General features: G+C 35.1%; 2 protein-coding genes across 2 annotated transcripts in view; both read left to right on the top strand.

Annotated features, from left to right (window-relative positions):
- Positions 1–16,784, top strand: part of LOC111517531 (potassium channel subfamily K member 18) — a 124,902-nt gene extending 108,118 nt beyond the window's left edge. The window contains exon 7 of the mRNA XM_074183639.1: positions 15,403–16,784. Within this exon, the coding sequence (XP_074039740.1) occupies positions 15,403–15,496 (94 nt within the window). The 3' untranslated portion in view covers positions 15,497–16,784. The remainder of the gene's footprint in view (positions 1–15,402) is intronic.
- LOC141485943 (IQ domain-containing protein K-like) lies at positions 7,347–8,184 on the top strand. Its single transcript, XM_074183645.1, has one exon. The coding sequence runs from the start codon at positions 7,422–7,424 to the stop codon at positions 8,016–8,018; it is 597 nt and encodes a 198-aa protein (XP_074039746.1). The 5' UTR covers positions 7,347–7,421; the 3' UTR covers positions 8,019–8,184.
- Positions 16,785–18,798: the final 2,014 nt, after the last annotated feature.

Below are 18,798 nucleotides of genomic sequence, written 5' to 3'. Positions count from 1 at the left end.
AGCGATAGACTACACAAGGAGCTGGTGTACTTGATGCATGTAAACTATTCTGTTCGACTATATTTGATGATTTTGAAAAAACATTTCATCAGGAATAGTGATTCATCCCCACCATAGTGGAAATAAATATGCACATTTCATTAAACCTCGATGTGAAAAAACTATAGGACAAAAATGCCTTTTATCTGGAACGGCGTCTTTACCAAATCATATCAGAAACAATAAAAAACATTAACAACTGTGGGGCGCGACCCCCAGGGGGTGGCGCGAAGCTTTTTGAGGGGGGGCGTGATAAAATAAAAAAAATTAAAAAACCACCTCACTTGAAAACATAAATTATAAGATAACTACTCGAATATGTTTTTCCATAGTCATCAAAAAGACAAGCGCCGCTAGCGCTTGCAACGGATTGTACGATAAACGGCGCTTGACACTTCTAAACAAAAACTTTGAGGTTATGTTCGGTGTCTTGTATAACACAAGTGTATTCTGTTCGTTGTGAAGTTTTAGTTTGCTCTAAATTCACGTCGTTTCATGAATACGTTTCAAGAATGAAGATATTTTTGACAAGTGATTCTAGTAGTGCGTGTATATCAAACAGTTCATCTCAGGATGACATCAGTGGTGGGACAACTCATGAGTCAACTGCAAGTACTTCGAAGTCAGTGCGGGATGCAGAAAGAAGAAAGTATGATGACATTCATGTGTCACTAGGATTTACTAAAACTACTATTAACAATGAAGATAGTCCTCAATTTGTAGTGTGCTTGGCCACCTTATCAGTCGATAGTATGAAACCTGAAAAGTTAAGGAGGCATATAGAAACTTAACATTCAGAGCTAGTCAATAAACCTAAACAGTTTTTTGCACGTTAGCTATATAGCTTTAAATCTAAAACATTAACAAAAATGACGACTGTGCCTCCCAAAGCTCTTATGGTGTCTTTCAAGATTTCTCATGAAATTGCTGAATGTAAAAAGCCACACACAATAGGAGAAAATATTATCTCACCAGCCGCTATTGATATAGTTGCCACAATGTTCGGAGGTAGCTCTGCACAGCTACTAAATTCCATCCCTCTTTCTAACGACACTGTGTCAAGGCGAATATCAGACATTTCTGATAATTACAGAGTCTCACTTTTCAGCTTATATCAGATTTATTGACGACACAGACATTCGAGAAGAAAAGATTTTTTGTGAGGGATTCACCACCAACATTACAGGAGAGTGAATTTTTCAGATTATTGACGACAGTTATTTTAAGAAAAATGATATTCAATGGGAGGAATGCTATAGCCAGAGCTATAGCAGGACCAAACCAGGGACTTCAAGGTTCCGTCAAAGTTGTTGCCTCAAATGTCAAATGGAACCACTGCATTACACACAGAGAGGCACTCACTTCGAAAAACCTAAGTCCAAGCTTAAATGAAGTTCTTCAAGTTGTTAATAAAACAGTAAATTTATTCAAAGCACAGCCTTTTCAGTCAAGGTTGCTTGAAGTTTTATGTGGAGATATGGGTTCCGAACATACAGATTTGTTGAATTTCACTAGTTCGGACTTCCATTATCTACTATATAAAATGATTTGAAATCCCTGAAACAACTAAAAAAGAGTAATTAAGAATGAATAGCTGAAAATAACAATTATATTAAGCAAAAATAAACCTGAAATGAAATAATAGTGAAATAAACTACAAGTAAAAATATAACAATTCAATAAATAAAAATAAAGGAATGAAAAAAGAAAATAATAAAAAGTGTAGACATTCCAAGTCACGTTAGTTCACGACGTTTCGATTGTTAGTATCTACAATCGTATTCGGTTGATGACTGGACTAATTCTTTCGAGAGATGACTATTTATAGGTCGTTGAAATACTTTCACTTATCCCTGCTTTCCCTTTTCCTCTTCACTGGTTCCGTGGGAGATGACCGTTTTGGCGGGAGTTGGCCATTTTTCGTTTGATGATGGGTTTCCATATGTTGCGTATTTCTACGCTGGCCTGGCTGAATATGTTGTTGGACAACATGTATGCGGCTTCCTTGAATTTTCTCCTAAACCAAACATGGTCTGCTATTCCTGATTTGCTGGTTTCCCCTCGCTGTGTGTGCTTCTTGTGCTCGGCAATGCGAACATTCAATGGCCTCTTAGTTTCACCAATATAGGATTTTCCGCACTCACAGGGTATCCGGTAAATGCAATTCTTGGAATCACAGTCCGCGTTTGGGGGCCTGGTTTTTGTGAGGCTGCTACGGATAGTGTGACCGGATCTGAAACAGGTTCTGATGTTGTACTTGGAACCAATTCTTCTTATCCTCTCCGATAATCCTCTGATGTAGGGAAGCGCAAGCACTGGTTGTGACGGCTTCTCTTCCTTGCGAGGCTCCTGCTGTCTTTTAGCCAAAGTCCTTTCTACCATCGCTTCGGAGTAGCCATTCCGTTGAAGATCATTTTTGATGATGTCTAGTTCCTTCTCGAGACCTTCCTTTGTATTACAGAGCCCAAAAGCACGGTCTAATAGAGTCTTGATGATTCCTCTTTTAGTCGATTGATGGTGGTCGGATTCGTGGTTCAGATACTGTCCCGTATGAGTGGGTTTTCGGTATACAGATGTTTCCCACTTAGTGTCGGTCCTCTTCACCATACAGATTTGTTATTTCACACTGAAGCCAGGTGGCTATCAAGGGAAAATATTTTTAATAGATTATTTGAGCTTAGAAATGAAGTGTTTGTGTTTTTAAGTGATCGTAGCCACCCTTAAGTAGACCTATTCTGCAATACAGAATTCATCTTGAAGTTAGCCTACCTTGCAGATATTTCTACAAAACTGAATATTTCAAACAAGTCTTTGCAAAAAAGAAATGCCAATATCGTTGCTTGGAGTGAAAAAGTACAAGGGTTTATTAAGAAGTTGTCGCTGTAGGAAGCTGCTGCGAAAAAACTTGATTTGAACGTTTTCCACATATTGCTGAACATGTTGCAGGAAGTTGAGTGTGTGAAACTCCCACAAGAGCTAGCAACTTGTTTCATAAAACATCTGTCCACTCTACAGACAAAATTCAATTAATATTTCTATGAAGACTTCCAGCCGTTTAATTCGTTTCAAACCCCATTTCAAGATCAGAACGAAATGACTTCATTGAGTTTAGCAGATCAAGAAGAAGTTGAAGAAGAAGGTGTTGAAAGACACGCCAGATGAAGCCATTGTATGGCGAAACACGTGTTGCGTTTTTGTAAAACAATTTAGTGGAAATCTCACAATAAAGTGTTTTTGGAATACGTTATTCAAGAAGAATTTATTGACCTTTAGTGCAATCAGTTATCAAAGTCAAGATTTGAAAAAGAAAACTCTTTGTCAGTTTTCAGGATGTGTTAAAAACGAGCACCCAAGACTGTATGAGCAAGCGATGAGAATACTAGTACCATTGGCAACTATATATTTATGTGAAATTGGATTTTCTGCCATAAAGTCAAAATATCGTTGAAGGTTTGATGTCACCAAAGAACTAAGAGTTGCTTTATCAGACATCACTTCCCAGTTTGAAAAACATTGTGCATATAAAAAACAGTCCCTCCTTCAAATTTAAAACTAACTTTGGAGTCAACTTGTGTATCTTGATTAAATTTTGTATTAAGAAACAACCACTGAAATATATATCATTTTTCTCTTAAATTTAGGTTTAATAATGTTGCTAGTTGACTTTTATCTTGTTATTTTTTATGTTTCCTTGATTGTTTTAATTTGTGTATACATCATGAGCATTAGTCTGAGCTTGAGGAAATACTTTTTATGTCCATAGTTTGTATTGTGTACCACTGTGCTCTGTATATATTAGGCATATAAAAGTATGAAAGCAAGAAGTAATAAAAGTAGGCCTATATCTACATTATTAAGGGGGCACAAATTTATGGTAGGCCATGATAGGGGGCTCGGGTTGGAAAGTTTGAGAACCTCTGGCTTACTGCGTTGCTTCAAGTTAATCTTATCGAGATGACTCTTTTGAACTTTTCGTCCAAATTACTTATTGTAAAAGACAATAAGTAATTTGTATATTAAATACTTAAAACGACAATTATATTAATTTTTATAAACATTTGACAGATATTCTAAAATGTGAATTGTAAAAAAAAGTATTTATGGCTCAGTATTATGCATATAGTGGCTACCACATAAGAGGTAGATATATGCTATCGTGAAATTTTATTTAGAACTGTTTAAGATAAACAATCTTATGGTACATTATCTACATGTAACTCCAACGGTATAGGTAGCGCACGCCAAGATTGCTCTCAGGAAGCAAGACTTTTTCCGAATTACTTAATACTAAGGTATCGTTATATAATGACCAAAATTAACCTGTATTTATGTAAAGTTTCTTCAAAATCCGTTCAGTCCTTTATGCGTGTTAAAGAGCCACAAACATACATTCATACATCCTCACAAACTATCATATTTATAATATTAGCATGAATATGGATATATACAGAAGTATCTTACGCTGTAATTATTTGATTTCAGAGAGCATCCTTATCGTTTCCATATGACATAAAATCTATTTTTCATTCCTCGTCACCCAACACGATATTTTTCATAGTTACGTGCCATCTCTGTATTTTTCTACGTTCGAACTGGGATTTTAATCCAACTTACTACTTTTTCTTGTCTACTCTAAAAAAGTTCAATCTAACTCTCCACATCCCAGCGTGTTATTATGAAAGGTCTGATGGAACTGAAATTATCCATTAGAGAAATGGGATTCGGAACAAAAAGAATATTCGACCACTACAGACATCGGCAATAAAAGACCGATAACACTATAGACATTGTATCCACCTCGTTCTCATTGAACAAAAGAACAATTTCCTTTACGTGTCCTCGAGACCTCGTGGGATATATTTCAGATTCTTTACTAGCTTCACAAAGAGACCACTTACTTCAGAAATGACTACAGCGCAGTGTTAAATAATTTACTTTATTTCAACATGTTATGTTTCAGGCATCTCAAGTACAATCAAGATGTTAACAATTATTCGAATTAGGTTGCCTCTGGTTTAATGAGTCTATCTCAGTGGACACTCATTCAATTCAATCTAATTGAGCGCCGTTTGAATCAGTGCCAACATAGGTTAGGTTAGGTTAGGTCCAAAGTGAGTAGGTCTATTCGACCCTCCACCGCAACCCGCAAGGGTTTATTGTGGCTCACACATATTCACACTTGACCAAATGAACTCAGCTTCTTAACGAAGCCGATTAGTTTGTATGGTGAGTGGTATTTCAAGTCAGATGGTAAGAGTACGGCTCTACCGAACTCTAAAAACGTGATTCGGTCCCCAGCGGGGCAGACACAAAGTATATGGTCTGCTGTTTCATCGTTAATGAGGTAGTCGGATAGTTAAGGTGCAAGATTCCTACCTTGATACCTGCGAAAACCTTCCCATATGAGGATTTTTGCACGTCAGTTACACCTGACGATACCTTAGATTCAACCGTGCAGGGCTTTTTAGCCTCTGGCTTTGGTAAAATATTCCTTGAACGCAAACGGTTGCTAACCTGCTCATGGGGGATTTGTTCCTCCACCTGAGGTAGATTCTGCGTACGTCGCTCAAGAATTTAGGCCAAGGCGGTTTCATAAAGGTACCCCGCTCTTGAGGAGACGACTCAGTCGTTTCCTGGCTGCACCACCAAACCTTCTTTATGTTCAGTTATTGAATCAGAAGTTGGAGAGTTAAGAAGCTCTCGCTCCTGATCTAAATATTAATTTTGATATCATTTCATATTGATTCCATATTAATTTTTTTATCTCGAACAATTCCTAGCATATTTACAGTTTCTACAGAACTAATTCATTTTTCACTATTTGCATATGTTATCACATTCGAATCCCTTTGACCACGTCTGCTGATCAATATGGTGTTATTTTTAGATTTGTTGAATTTCAAATTGTTCTTTTCAGCCCACAATATGATTTTATCTTATATATTCTCAACAGTTTTATGGAGTGCCTCCATGTTGTCTTCAACAATCAAAATATTTGTATCGTCAGCATAACTTGTAACGTTTGTTCTACTGATGAACGTTGTAGTTTCATTAGATAAGTGGACTGTAGTATAAAATAGGATTGTATGATTTGAGGAAGTTCTCAATAAAATTTTGTTCAGGACACAAAGAAAGAGCGAGAGAGATTACGTGGTTGTGGTTCTCACCTGAGTGTATGTCGGCTCCTGTAGCGGCTTGTAGAGAGACTTCTGGTTCCAAGAGAATGATCGTAAGAACCCGTTGGATCACACCAACACTAGCTGGCCAGCAACTTTCTTAATTAGTTGAGTAGGTTGTCGAATCACCTGAGATGCCTTCTATAGCGAGTCTATATATCGAATCCCTGTTGTTCTGCTGCTGTTTCAGCGACCGACCAAATATATTGATACGAGGAGCGCTCCATATATTTAATCAGAATAGGAAACACATCCGAATTTCGCGATTAATATAAATTTTGCAAATAGAGTGAAAATCATCAATAGAGAAAAATTTAAAATTTAATTTGAAAAAATAAAAGAAAACTGGTGAAGACGGAACAAACGTAATTAGATCATTAGCAAATAACAAGAAAAAAGGGGCCTAAATTCGAACCCTGGGGAACTCCCTGCTTTGTATCAAAATCATCGCCTGTACATTGACGAATTCTCAGTTTCTGCCTCCTACCTATATGATAAGATCTCACCTAATCATGTGGTACCCCTCTTACACCTGACCTATAATGTTTAGATAGTAACAGTTCATGATCCACACAATTAAAAGCACGTGAGAAATCTATAAAAAGGTCAATGACACATTTTTTCTTGTCGAGAGCATTAACAATTCTCGACTGAAATTCACATAGGGCTGACTCTGTTCTCTTGGATTTAGTGAAACTGTGCTGTGGAGTAGTAGTTGGAGTGGAGTCCAAAAGAGATGTGTTTTTTTTAAATAAATTCAAGTTCAAATGAATATTGAAGTGAAAGCCATTTAGAGAGGACTGGCGGCCCTTTGCGCCAATAACCAGGCTGGATGTCGACGGATTCGACGAGGTCGTCACTGCGATAATAGATGTGTAAGAAAATTAAGTGTTTTTCTCAAATAAAAAGTTAATGACGAAACTTAGGGTGGCAGCATTGCCTCGTGCAAGACAGCTGCTCTCCCAGACGAAGCTTCTATTCACTATAGACAGGAGAAGTCTGGCCAAATGCACTCGACTGAGAAGCAATGATCATATAAGTCGTGAACTTTTACTCTCATCATTTTCCCTAACGCTCCAAAAGAATATAACTTCAAAAACTATCACCCATACTGGTGAAAAACAAGTGACTTGATTCATTTTGATCCGAAAATCTTCATGTCACCTGGAAGTGTAACTGTCAAAAGCAAATATAGAAAGACCCAATATGTCTGAAAGAATTAAGTCATTGTCGAATAGTAGTATCGAACCTAGTATTCACTCCGACAAACCGAAAAATAGTAGTTTGGACTCTCTAATTCTTTCCGAAATTTTCGAAGATTACGATTCCAATATAAAAAAGATCCAAGAATATATGAGATCCAAAACCATCGACAGTCATTTGGATCCTAACCCAGCTGTAGGTCTTTTGGAAGATAAAATTTTTCCACATCTTCGGAACGGAATGTGTAAAATGTTGAAGATAATAAGAGAAGAAAACAGTTACATTCATCCCAAGAGTACTTTCAATGGTCTTGATTTTCTGAGTGAGTACCTATATAATGTGAATCCTGCTCACCCCGAAAGAAAACAGAATTGGACATATATATTCGATATGGATTGGGTGGTTTCATTGTTGAAACAAAATCCCAGACCATATTTTCCATTGCATCTAATTTGGAATGAAACTCAAGCGTCTACTAAACTGCAAAGTTTCGTTAGAGGTTACAGAGGAAGACGCAATGCAGATATTCAGGAAATACGGGAATTCTGGAAATATATGAAGCAGAAGAAAAAATTGTCTCAAGCTTACCGTGATAGATAGTAAATACAAAATCAAAATGAATCAAAGATAAATCTCAAATTTGAATTATTTCTTTGGAGGTTTTCGATGAATGAACCAGTTTCCTATTATTTCATTTTATGATATATGACATTAACGATTCTTCACGCCTGAAATGTAATGAAATTAATAGATTAATCAGTATCAACTGTAGATATTCATTGCCTTCCATTTTCCTTGGCTTCTCTAATACGTCAAAACGAGCACTTTTTCCAATCACTGGAAGTGCAATACCTTTCTTGATGCGCATTTCACCAACCAAGTTGGCGTCTTCAAGAAATTGAGAGTAGGTATAAGTGAAATTGGTCTATGGTCACACGGCTCATTTACATCACCTTTATGGATTGGAATCACTATACCTACTGATGTTAAGGAATTCAGGAAATGACCCTATTGCGAACGAGTTTTTTATCGGTTACACTAGGGATCCAAAAACAAAAATAGGCATGTTCTGAACTATTCTGAGAAACTGAGAAACTCATAAAACTGTGAAAAACTCAGTAGATCTTAGAAATATTTCAAATGAAGTATTTTCTTGGCACACCCGACCTGTTGACTATATATTATGCCTTAGCGTACTACAACATATCACAAAATATTCTCTGTTGGGGCAGATCTACGAACTTTGTGAAATTTCTGTTGATACAAAAGAAAATTATAAGATTGATTTTTAAATTAGGATGAATAAATTGAATAAAGAATCTGACTTCAACCATAGTCCGTAATTTCATATTGTAAACATGGAATTGATTGTTCTGTCAAATAACTCATTAGTTCCATGAGGTCCATGGCAGAGTACGTGATCGATGGAACTATCAGTTCCAATATAAATCTCAGAGTAATAATAAGACAGAGTTGCCATGCATATACCAATACAATACATGTATTCTGAATCGGGTAGCGTACTATTCTTTTCTGTACAATTTATGGGGGGGAGGTGACTGGTAATAAGGGGTTATGGAGAGTTTGTTTTCATTTGAAGTAAGTTGGACCATAAAACAGTCGCGGTTGGTTTAGTTGATAATTGGAGGGACATTATATATTTATAAAATTAATCATTTCAGGTGAAAATGTATTCAGTTCAAATAGTTTCTACAGGAAATCTGATTTTTATTAATGACACAGGTCTGCGAAAAAAAATTTTTTGTCAGCTGCATGAGATGTTTTTAATGAATTATATGTTTTAAAGTACGCTGATTTCAAAAGTGATGGCCATTTTTTTCTATCACATTAGGATTTTTTGCAAATTCAAACACAAAAAATTGGTCAAAACACTCCTTTATTCAAAATTTTCAAGCAATAAATATTTTTTTAAAGCAAACGAAACATTATTTTGATACATATACTCATTCATGTTCTTTATAAAACCTCTTCTTCCTTGATACTTTGACGAGTCCTTTTCCGATTTCCATCTTCAGTTTCTCGCTTAAGCAGCCAACAGTAGTCAGCAAGCATAGTGACATCCCATCTCCCTTGGTACCTTCTCTCAATATCACGGACATCCTGGTGAAATCACTCCCCCTGCTCTTCACTGTAAGCTCCCAGGTTTTCAGGAAAATAGTCTATGTGAAAGTGTAAAAAATGGACCTTCAAGCTCATCTTGCAGCCTTGAGCTTCAGATGCTGCTAGCATCCGTTGCACAATGGTTTTATAGTTAGGATCCTTAGTATTTCCCAAAAACTTTCGTATTACGTTCTTGAACGATACCCAAGCTTCCTTCTTTCTCATTCATAGTTTCCACAAATGAAGGGTCCATTAAAAGTGTTCTTATGTCGAGCCGGTGAAAACTTCCTCTTTCAACTTTGCTTCTGATAGCTTCGGGAATTTTGTACATAAATATTTGATACAGTCTCCATCCTTTTGCAGCGATTTTACAAATTGTTTCATCAACCCCAATTTGATATGGAGAGGGGGCAACAAAACCTTTTCTGGTGGTACCAGAAAAGGTTTTGTTGCCCAGGTAGTGTTGATAACATTTTTCTCTCCAGATTTTAAAGTTTCTCGGGATGGCCAATCACTTTTTTTCCAGTGCTGTTCTCTGGCTCTGCTATCCCACAAGCATAAGAAGCATGGATATTTGGTATAACCTGCCTGCTGACCCAAAAGCATTGTCAGTATTTTGAAGTTCCCACAAATCATCCATTGATGTATCTTGATACTTGATTTTTTCCAGGATAATAGCCAAATCGTTATAATCTTCTTTCTTATGCACAGAATATCCAATAGGAATCGAGGCCAATTTATTTCCATTGTGCAATAATACTGCTTCAAGGCTAGTCTTAGATGAGTCAATGAATAGGCGCCATTCAGATGAGTCATACTTTATTTATCAAAGCGATGTATGAGTTCTTCCACATTATTGCAGAAAACTAAATTTCCTTCTTTCGAGAAAAACTGGGTAAATTCTTTTTCTCGGTGTCTGTACCAGTAGAAAGAAGTGCCAGGTGATAAAAGGTTTTTATTTCTTAATCTAGAACCTAACAGTTCGGCTGCATCTTTTGAAAGACATAAATCTCTTACTAAATCATTGAGCTCACCGTGACAAAATAGTTGAGGCCTTTCATCTTCCACAAAAGATAAATCTGAGCTTGATTCACCCGGAGGAGGCAATGTAGCTTCGTCCTCCAACTCACTAGGGTATTCATCCAAACAGCTGCGGGATAGATATCTCAGAGCTATGGGGCACTGGACGTATAGCTGAGTCAGGATTAGGATAACTTATGTTTCTTTTGTTTTTTAAATTGAAGCCCTTTACGTCAACTGAGCAAAAGTAGCAGTCAGTGGTTTGATTTTTCCGCTCACACCATATTATAGGAATTCCAAATCGAAATGCATTTTTCTTTCCCTTAAACCACAAACGAAGATCTTCGCATCTTCTACACACCTTATGCGGGGCCCATGGTTTATCTTGATCACCAATTTTCAATTTAAAGTAGGCAAAATAAACTTTCCTTACAAAATCACTTATATTTCTCTGTTGGCTTTTAATAGCGAATTCACCACAGATATAACAAAAACTGTTTGGAGAAATAACACAACCCCTTGTAGCCATGATTAACAGACAACAGCACTGTTCACTTGAATATCAGTATGTCTACTGAGAGCTTTTCTTTGTTTCAAGCGATATACACTAGGCGTCAATTGAAGGTATAAATGCAACATAATATTTATGCTACAACTTATTTTACGCCAAAATAACAGGAAAAGATTGTAGCAGAGAATAAAAAATGAGAAATCAAATCAAAGAAGAAATGATTACCGCTATTTTTCTTTAAAAAGTATGTGCTTAAATTTTAGTTTGCATATAATTGTGTAAAAGTGTACGTCATTTGACTTGTCTCAATATGTTAAAACATTCCCTGTCTCACCAACAACTCAGGTTGTTTTTCTCCATTATCAAATAAAAATCATATAGGTTTATTACCAATGAACATAGATAATGCAATATACATAAAAACTTATGTGATACAATAATTTGAATATTTTTTCTGTTTTTGGGAGGTCAAAATCTGTAAGAAAATGTAAAAAAATCCTATGCAGTTTTTTGGTCGCAGACCTGTGTGATTATGGAAATGAGGCCAGTTTTTCTACCACCCACTAGATTTTTTTCATGTATGGCTTTATAATAAAGCGTGTGTTTACTGGGTTAAAATCAAATTATTTCAAATGAACTAATTCATAACAATGATGAATGTTGATTTTGAAAGTAATGAACTTCACTTCATATAATCAGATGAAGAAATTTGTGACTTATTCTCAGATTTGATGAACAAGCGGTACGGTTTGTGAGGTCCGATATAAAGAATTTTCGATTAGGAATCATGAATATTCATAATTATGATTGAGGTTTGATATTATTATGTGATTCCATTCGAAATAGGTATCTACCCACATAGCAATAGATATTCCAGGTATATTTCATGAATATACATTTAAGGATATTGTATTATGCTATGAATATGCCATGGATATATATATATCTTCTGGAGAATATTCCCTGGAAGTGCTCCTGGCGAACCTTTGATATATTTTAAGAATATTCCTTGGGAATATTCTTGGAATATCTTATAATATTCTTAGAATATCTAAGGTATATTCTATTAAGAATATTCCAGGAATAGAACCCGAGGAATATTCATAAAATATTCAGGATATTCTTAGTTTATTGTAGGAATATACAATAGAGAAACACCATAGAATATTCTTTAAATATATTTTATGAATATTCTAGGAATATTTGGAATATTCCAAGAATGTGACGAGTAACCGCTATTAGGCATGTATATATTGCATTTTGATACAAGATTCACACAAGTAATAAAACACATAATATTCATAAATAAATATATTTTAAAAACAATATACACTGAAATATTTGACGTTTCAACCAATATTAAAAATAAAAAATCTAATTCAAAATATTTATTCACTGAATAAAATATTCCTGAATACTGTCATATTACAAATATTAGAAATGTATTCAAATTAGGATGTTCCTACTCTCAAACAAATGTATACTAAAAAATATGTCAAAAAAAAACAACTCTGTGAATTCATCAGCACTAATTAAAAAATAATAAATATATCATTTCATTGAAAAAGAAAAAGTGTATCACATCAAGAAATAAGTTAGGTTAGGTTTCTCACTTAGAAAAATAAACCCACAAATGAAGTAATTAAAATGAGTGGTATGATGGGTTCTTCAATGAATTTCACTTACTTAAAGTTATTCAAACTTTGCTCACCAGAAAAGTTTTCCTTAAATTTGTCCAACAATGCATTAGCCAGTGTTTCAATAGTAATACCTGGAACAAAATGTACATTAACGTTCATTATCACTATTTGAAAGTGGCACAATAAAACTGGAATAAAAATCAAATAGATATTTTTCGCATAGGTTACTCATGAACATTTACAATATTTTATGACTTGGAGAACAACATGCATTGTCTTGTAAAAAAGTAATCATTACGTTTTCAGTTCCTTGGCGCACTTGCCTGTACCAGGTACCACTCTGTTTCCTTTTGGGCAAATTGATACTATCTTGAAAACGAGTGATAAAAATTATGAAAACAAATGATACAAAAGAATGTGTGAATTCACTTACTTTTCTCTATTGAAGATACACAACTGAAATCACTCTAGTTCAAACATGTACTTAGTCAAACCAACAAATCCCACACACCAACTCTCCTCGAACCTAAAATGAGGTATAGTAGGTTAATCACCATGACTTTACTATCGATACTATTGCATTTTACTTACTTTTCTTGAAGACTGAATAGATGCAACTCTCCTGTTTGAAGATCCAAAATCAAACTATTCGCTGTACTGCAAATTGGACAACCCCAAATTATAAATGGTACACTGAACGTGACAGAATTATACTTTGATAATAACACCAACACACCATGCATTACACACGCGAACCTGCCACGTCAACCGCCATGTTGAATCAAATGTCGAATTTAACGCAAACGCAAATGTACCATGCATTAAGGGACAGGCGCTTTCACAGAGCTTATTCGCCTGTCGCGCGCTACACTTCAATTGACCAATGAGAAACGTTTACTCCAATTATTCACTTCCCCATTTCTCTGTTTCCAAGATTTTTCGCTTTGTAATTAAATAATTTCAAATACAAAAAGACAAATAGGATGAGAATTAACCAATTTATTGATGCAATTGGTTCATTTATTGGCCCATTCAAATTTTTTTGTCGTTTCCAACAGTTGCTGTTGGAGCAATTCATCCAGAATCTTTGCGTTGAGTTCAAAAATTGGTTAACACTATCAGGGTTATATACATTAGGTTATGCATTCGATTAAGATCTTCAAATATTTTTGTTTTTAATAATATTGAATTATTTGAATACGTTATTATAAGATAATTCAAAATTCCATTGTATAGAATATTCCAAAATATACCGTGGGGATATATTCTAAGAATATACCATATGGTATATTCGAGCGACAATATTCTTAGAATATTCAAGGGAGAATAATCCATTTATAGACATTCTATGCACATTCTTTCGGGAATAATCCTGCCATATTCATTCAAGCATATTCTATGAATATTCTAAAGGCATGTATATATTCCAAGAATATTCTATGAATATTTGGAATATATACGTTCGCTTTATGATATACAGGGAATATTCCATGAATATCTAGTGCTGTGTGGGTAGGAGTCTTGGTGGACAGACATTTTGTTTTTTTTTCAATAATTTATGCTGACGAATTCTATAATTACAAAAAATCATTAATTTAAATAAAAAAAAAAGTATTCAGAAATGAAAAATATGTTTTTCATATGTGTGCCATAAGTCATATTCATTCTTTGATCAACAGATTAAAAAGCTTTCTGCTCAATGTTCAGTTTGTATACTAAATAGTTATTCTTGTGCAACCGGTGTTGAATCTGTTATTGCTCACTTAACAACTAACTTACGTCACCCAAAGAATATGATTTCCGTTTTGGTTTTATTTTCTTTGCACGAGGCTCTCGCGTTGCATACAGACAATATTCAATAAGAAATGACGGTTATCATTTTTTAACCTTTTCTTGATTGGGATATGTCAAATAATAAAATAACATAAACCTAGTTTCATAAACTTTATTTATAAGAATAAGATCAAAAAAATGATCGTTAAAAACATCCCTTTCATAATATCGGTCTACAAAGACCGATATACACTTTCTTTTGATATCTTTACAATGTCTGCTAATTCACGCCACTTCACTTCTCGATCATTCAAAACGATTTTGTGGATTCTTTTAATGTTTTCTGGTGTTACTGCCTCATTTGAACGTCCACTGCGTTTTGCATCATCGGTGTCCCTACGACCACGTTTGAAGTCAGCAATCCAACGTTTAATTGTTGTTTCTGATGAAGAAGAGGGATTGCTTCGCTTGAATTTTTTTCCCACCAACAAGCAGTGTAAAATGAAAACACGAAATTGATTTCCATCCATTATTTTGAAAATAACAGAAGTGGTGGCACTTTCAGCACAATAAATCACAAAATTGTGAGTAAAACATCATGAAATCTCAACAGCTTCCCTTTGAAGGTTAGTAGGTACTAACTGAATAAGCGGTGATTGCAAAAAGACTGGCGCCATCTATGTGTTAGGCCCAAGACTTTTCAAACCATGTCTCTGGACCTGCGAAAACCATACGGATCAATATACAAAAGATTATTGTTTTCCAAACAATCGGTCAATCTTTTATACATCAATCGTTGTGAAATTTTTGATAAAACTGATGATACCGAGATTGCGCGGTAGTTGTAAGAATCATCTTTTTGCCATTTTTATAAATAGATCTGATTCTGAAAACAATCAGCTAATAGCTTTCGTTTCAGGTTGAAGCATCAAGATAAAAAACTGCCGAAACTCAACTCAACCAGCTTTCCCGAGGACCTGAACGTCAGCGACCCGTTCAACATGACGTCATGACAATTCCCGCAGAAAAACACCAACATTTATCACAGAAACTTGACCGAAGAGACGCTTTTGAGCACGGGCACCCCCACTTCCGTCGTGGATATGGGTATGGGACTAGAAATGAATCCGGTTAACGCGAAAATACCGGAAGTGCTCGAAGGACCGGTCATGACCGGAGTGTACACGCTGCCCGAGGAGCCAGAAAACGAAGAGACGTCGGAAGATAACACGGAAATGTGAATTAGTCAGTTCTTAATTGTATTTTTAATGTATTACATGAAAGCGTGGGCGAAAAGCGGTGTTTCGTTGTAACGCACGCAATTTCAATTAAGTCTGCTGACGGTCTTTCGACCAGGAAACCACAATATGAAAGAGCGCCATTTTTTTTACCCTTGAAACGATTATTCTGATTATATCGTGATATTCAGTTGGAATGACTTCACAAGATAGTAGGTGTTTTCTAGCGTTTAATCGTATTCGAGCGTGAATCTAAAAACGATTCGAAGTGACGCCATTAATAATATGATTCGCCAGAATGGAATGATTCAGTTTATGTCAGATGTCAAATTCGATAATAAAAACAAACTATTCAATTTTCTGTAACCTCAATCAGAATCGGATTTGTTTAAGCAATAATTTTCCAGCTTTATTTTGTATATCCTTAGAACGTATTTGATAAAAAGTTTCAGCCCTCTATAAACTATAACAATCAAAATAAAGCTGAAACTGACAACTGACGTAACGTAACGTCAAATTTCATTTCAAAACCAACCTTACGCTAGTTTCGAATCATTATGATGGAGTGACATTTTGTTGTTCGCTCCAACTTAGGAAGAGGAATGAAATACTCTGAAAGAATTCTTATTTTCAATTATGGAATATCATTGACTTTAGGTCGATGATGGGCAGTATCTTGCACTGTTGGGTGGCTAATGAGCCCGAAACCGGTCTGCAAGTGTGCCCGTTCCAAAATTGAAGGTTCTCTTTCGGTTGTATATCCAATTGCATATGCAGGAAATTTTCTGTGAAGATTCCTGCACTGACACCTGTCAGATGTAATCCAACGCCCTTCGTGCTATTAGCCACGGGAGTAGTTGTTTTCTGATAGGCGTCAGTCCATTCAACCTACTGTGTAGGTATATTCGAGACTGGCTTGAACGTTTAAAGTTCATTTCTCTAGACCAGTTTATGTGACGTCACTATTTCAACGGCAGAATGAATGTATTTGAATCACAGACGAATACGTATTGAATATATGAGTGCCAGAAAACGCCTCATGGTTGTAACTTTACATCATATGACCTAACTTGAATAAATTATGTATCTGATATTTATCAGAAAAGTCCTGAATCACGTTAACTATACAGGGTGTAACAAAAAAATAGATCACAAATTGAACCACATATTCTGGGGCCAAAAATAAACTCGATTGGATATAACTTACCCCAATGTAAATGTGAAATGATAATCGATATTTTGCAACAGTTAATAAACTATTTGAAAATGAATCCATCGCTTTATTATCGTGAGACCCATAAAAAGTTCAAGTGGTATTGAATCCCTAAAATCCTCCAAATTTATATTCGTTACAATTAAATTAGTATTGTGACACCATTGGTTTATTACATACATTTTTGAAATTTTTTTGTCACTTAGTATTTTTTCGAAAATTAGTTCTTATGGAAATGCGGGCTCTTTTTCATTGTTTTTTTTTCTGATTGATTCGGCCATAGTAATTTCATAAACTAGCCCTCACGATTTGATCTCCACGAACTTTATTTGAAAAATATATCACAAGTTTCGCTAACACAGTAACTTTATCAACAGTGATTTGAATACTACAAGTTGCTTCTTACACTTATATTTATATACTACAGGTAACCATAATTGAGACTTCCTCCAATAAATTACCTCAACCTCTACCTAAGGTACTTCGTCAATTATGATCACCTGAAGCATATTACCTCACTTTCACATCAATAATCGGTTCTTTTTTCTAAGAAAACAAGTTCAATAATGGCGATCTATTTTCAAGTTTATTAATTTCCATTGCTTCCAAATGATTCAGTTTCAAACCTTTATTTTCTATGTTTGTGTAAAACTTCGAAGTCGTCGTTAAAGATATGATTTTCTTCTAAAAGATGATTTTAATATGTTTAACTTGTTTTCTTATTCACATAGCCAATATGATGTTCCTGGATTCGATACCTAAATGTTATACCAGTTTGACCAATATAAACCTTTTCACACTTCAATTTATACACTCCTGATTTATCGAATTTGGATATTTCATCTTTATTATTTTTAACTAACTTTCCCAACGTATTACTTGTTCCATATGCAATTTTAATATCTCGTTTCCTCAAAAATGAAGCCACTTTTTCCGTTGTTTGTCCAAAATACGTCAAAGCTCTATACTTTTTATTATCTAACTTTTCAATTGGAAATACGTCTCGAATCGCTTTTTATCCTTTAAAAACTCTTCAGTTGGCTGTTCAACACTTGTAGTTCCTACAGATAAATAATAAACATTTGCCTTAACAATTACACATTGTCAATTAAAGCTCTCTATTAATGCGCATTTAGAGAGTGTTGAGAAAAGTTTAGCTTTCTGTTACAATGGTTAATACTTTTGCAGAAATGGCAGATGTACATTCAATTCTGGGTGAGTTTGGTCAGGCTAATACAAGGTTTCAGATAATTACCTGAATACTGGTAGTCACAGGTGAATGCCATGGGAATAGTACAGCTGCTGCAAGGCGTTATGCGGAAAAATATTCCATTCATTCATTCCATTGATCGACGTTTACGGGAGACGGGTACTTTGTGACTGTAAGTTGTTGGTAATAGTGGTCGTTCAAAAATGGATATAAATGATGAAGAGATTTTAGAATTTGTCAAAGAAAAACCTTGGAAGCAGTTCAAGAGTAATAGCTGTTCAATTAGATGTTGGTCACATGATGATTTGGATAAGATTGAAGGTACAGCAGCTTCATCCCTATCACTTAACAACCGTTTAAGAATGACTTGATGAAGATTATTAGATTATCATAAAAGAATGGATATTTGCGACAGGTTCTCGACGGAAAACAAATCAAAATATCATTTTCAATAATCATATTTCATTTACCGATGAAACTACCTTCAATAGAAATGGCACTACGAATCACCATAACCTACACATATGATCCGAAAAAAACCTCATGCAAAAAACGACTCATCACCAAAAGACTATTTTAATCAATGTGGCATTGTGGATAAAAATCCAATAGAAAGAGTATTTCTTGCGATTAATTTAAATGGTGCAAGTCACT

The sequence above is a fragment of the Leptinotarsa decemlineata genome, unplaced genomic scaffold (assembly GCF_025532065.1).
Source record: "Leptinotarsa decemlineata unplaced genomic scaffold, Ldec_3_MD MMD2_tig00026340_RagTag_RagTag, whole genome shotgun sequence".
Classification (NCBI taxonomy): Eukaryota; Metazoa; Arthropoda; class Insecta; order Coleoptera; family Chrysomelidae; genus Leptinotarsa; species Leptinotarsa decemlineata.
Note: the sequence above shows the minus strand (reverse complement) of the source record. Positions and strands in the feature narration are given on the sequence as shown.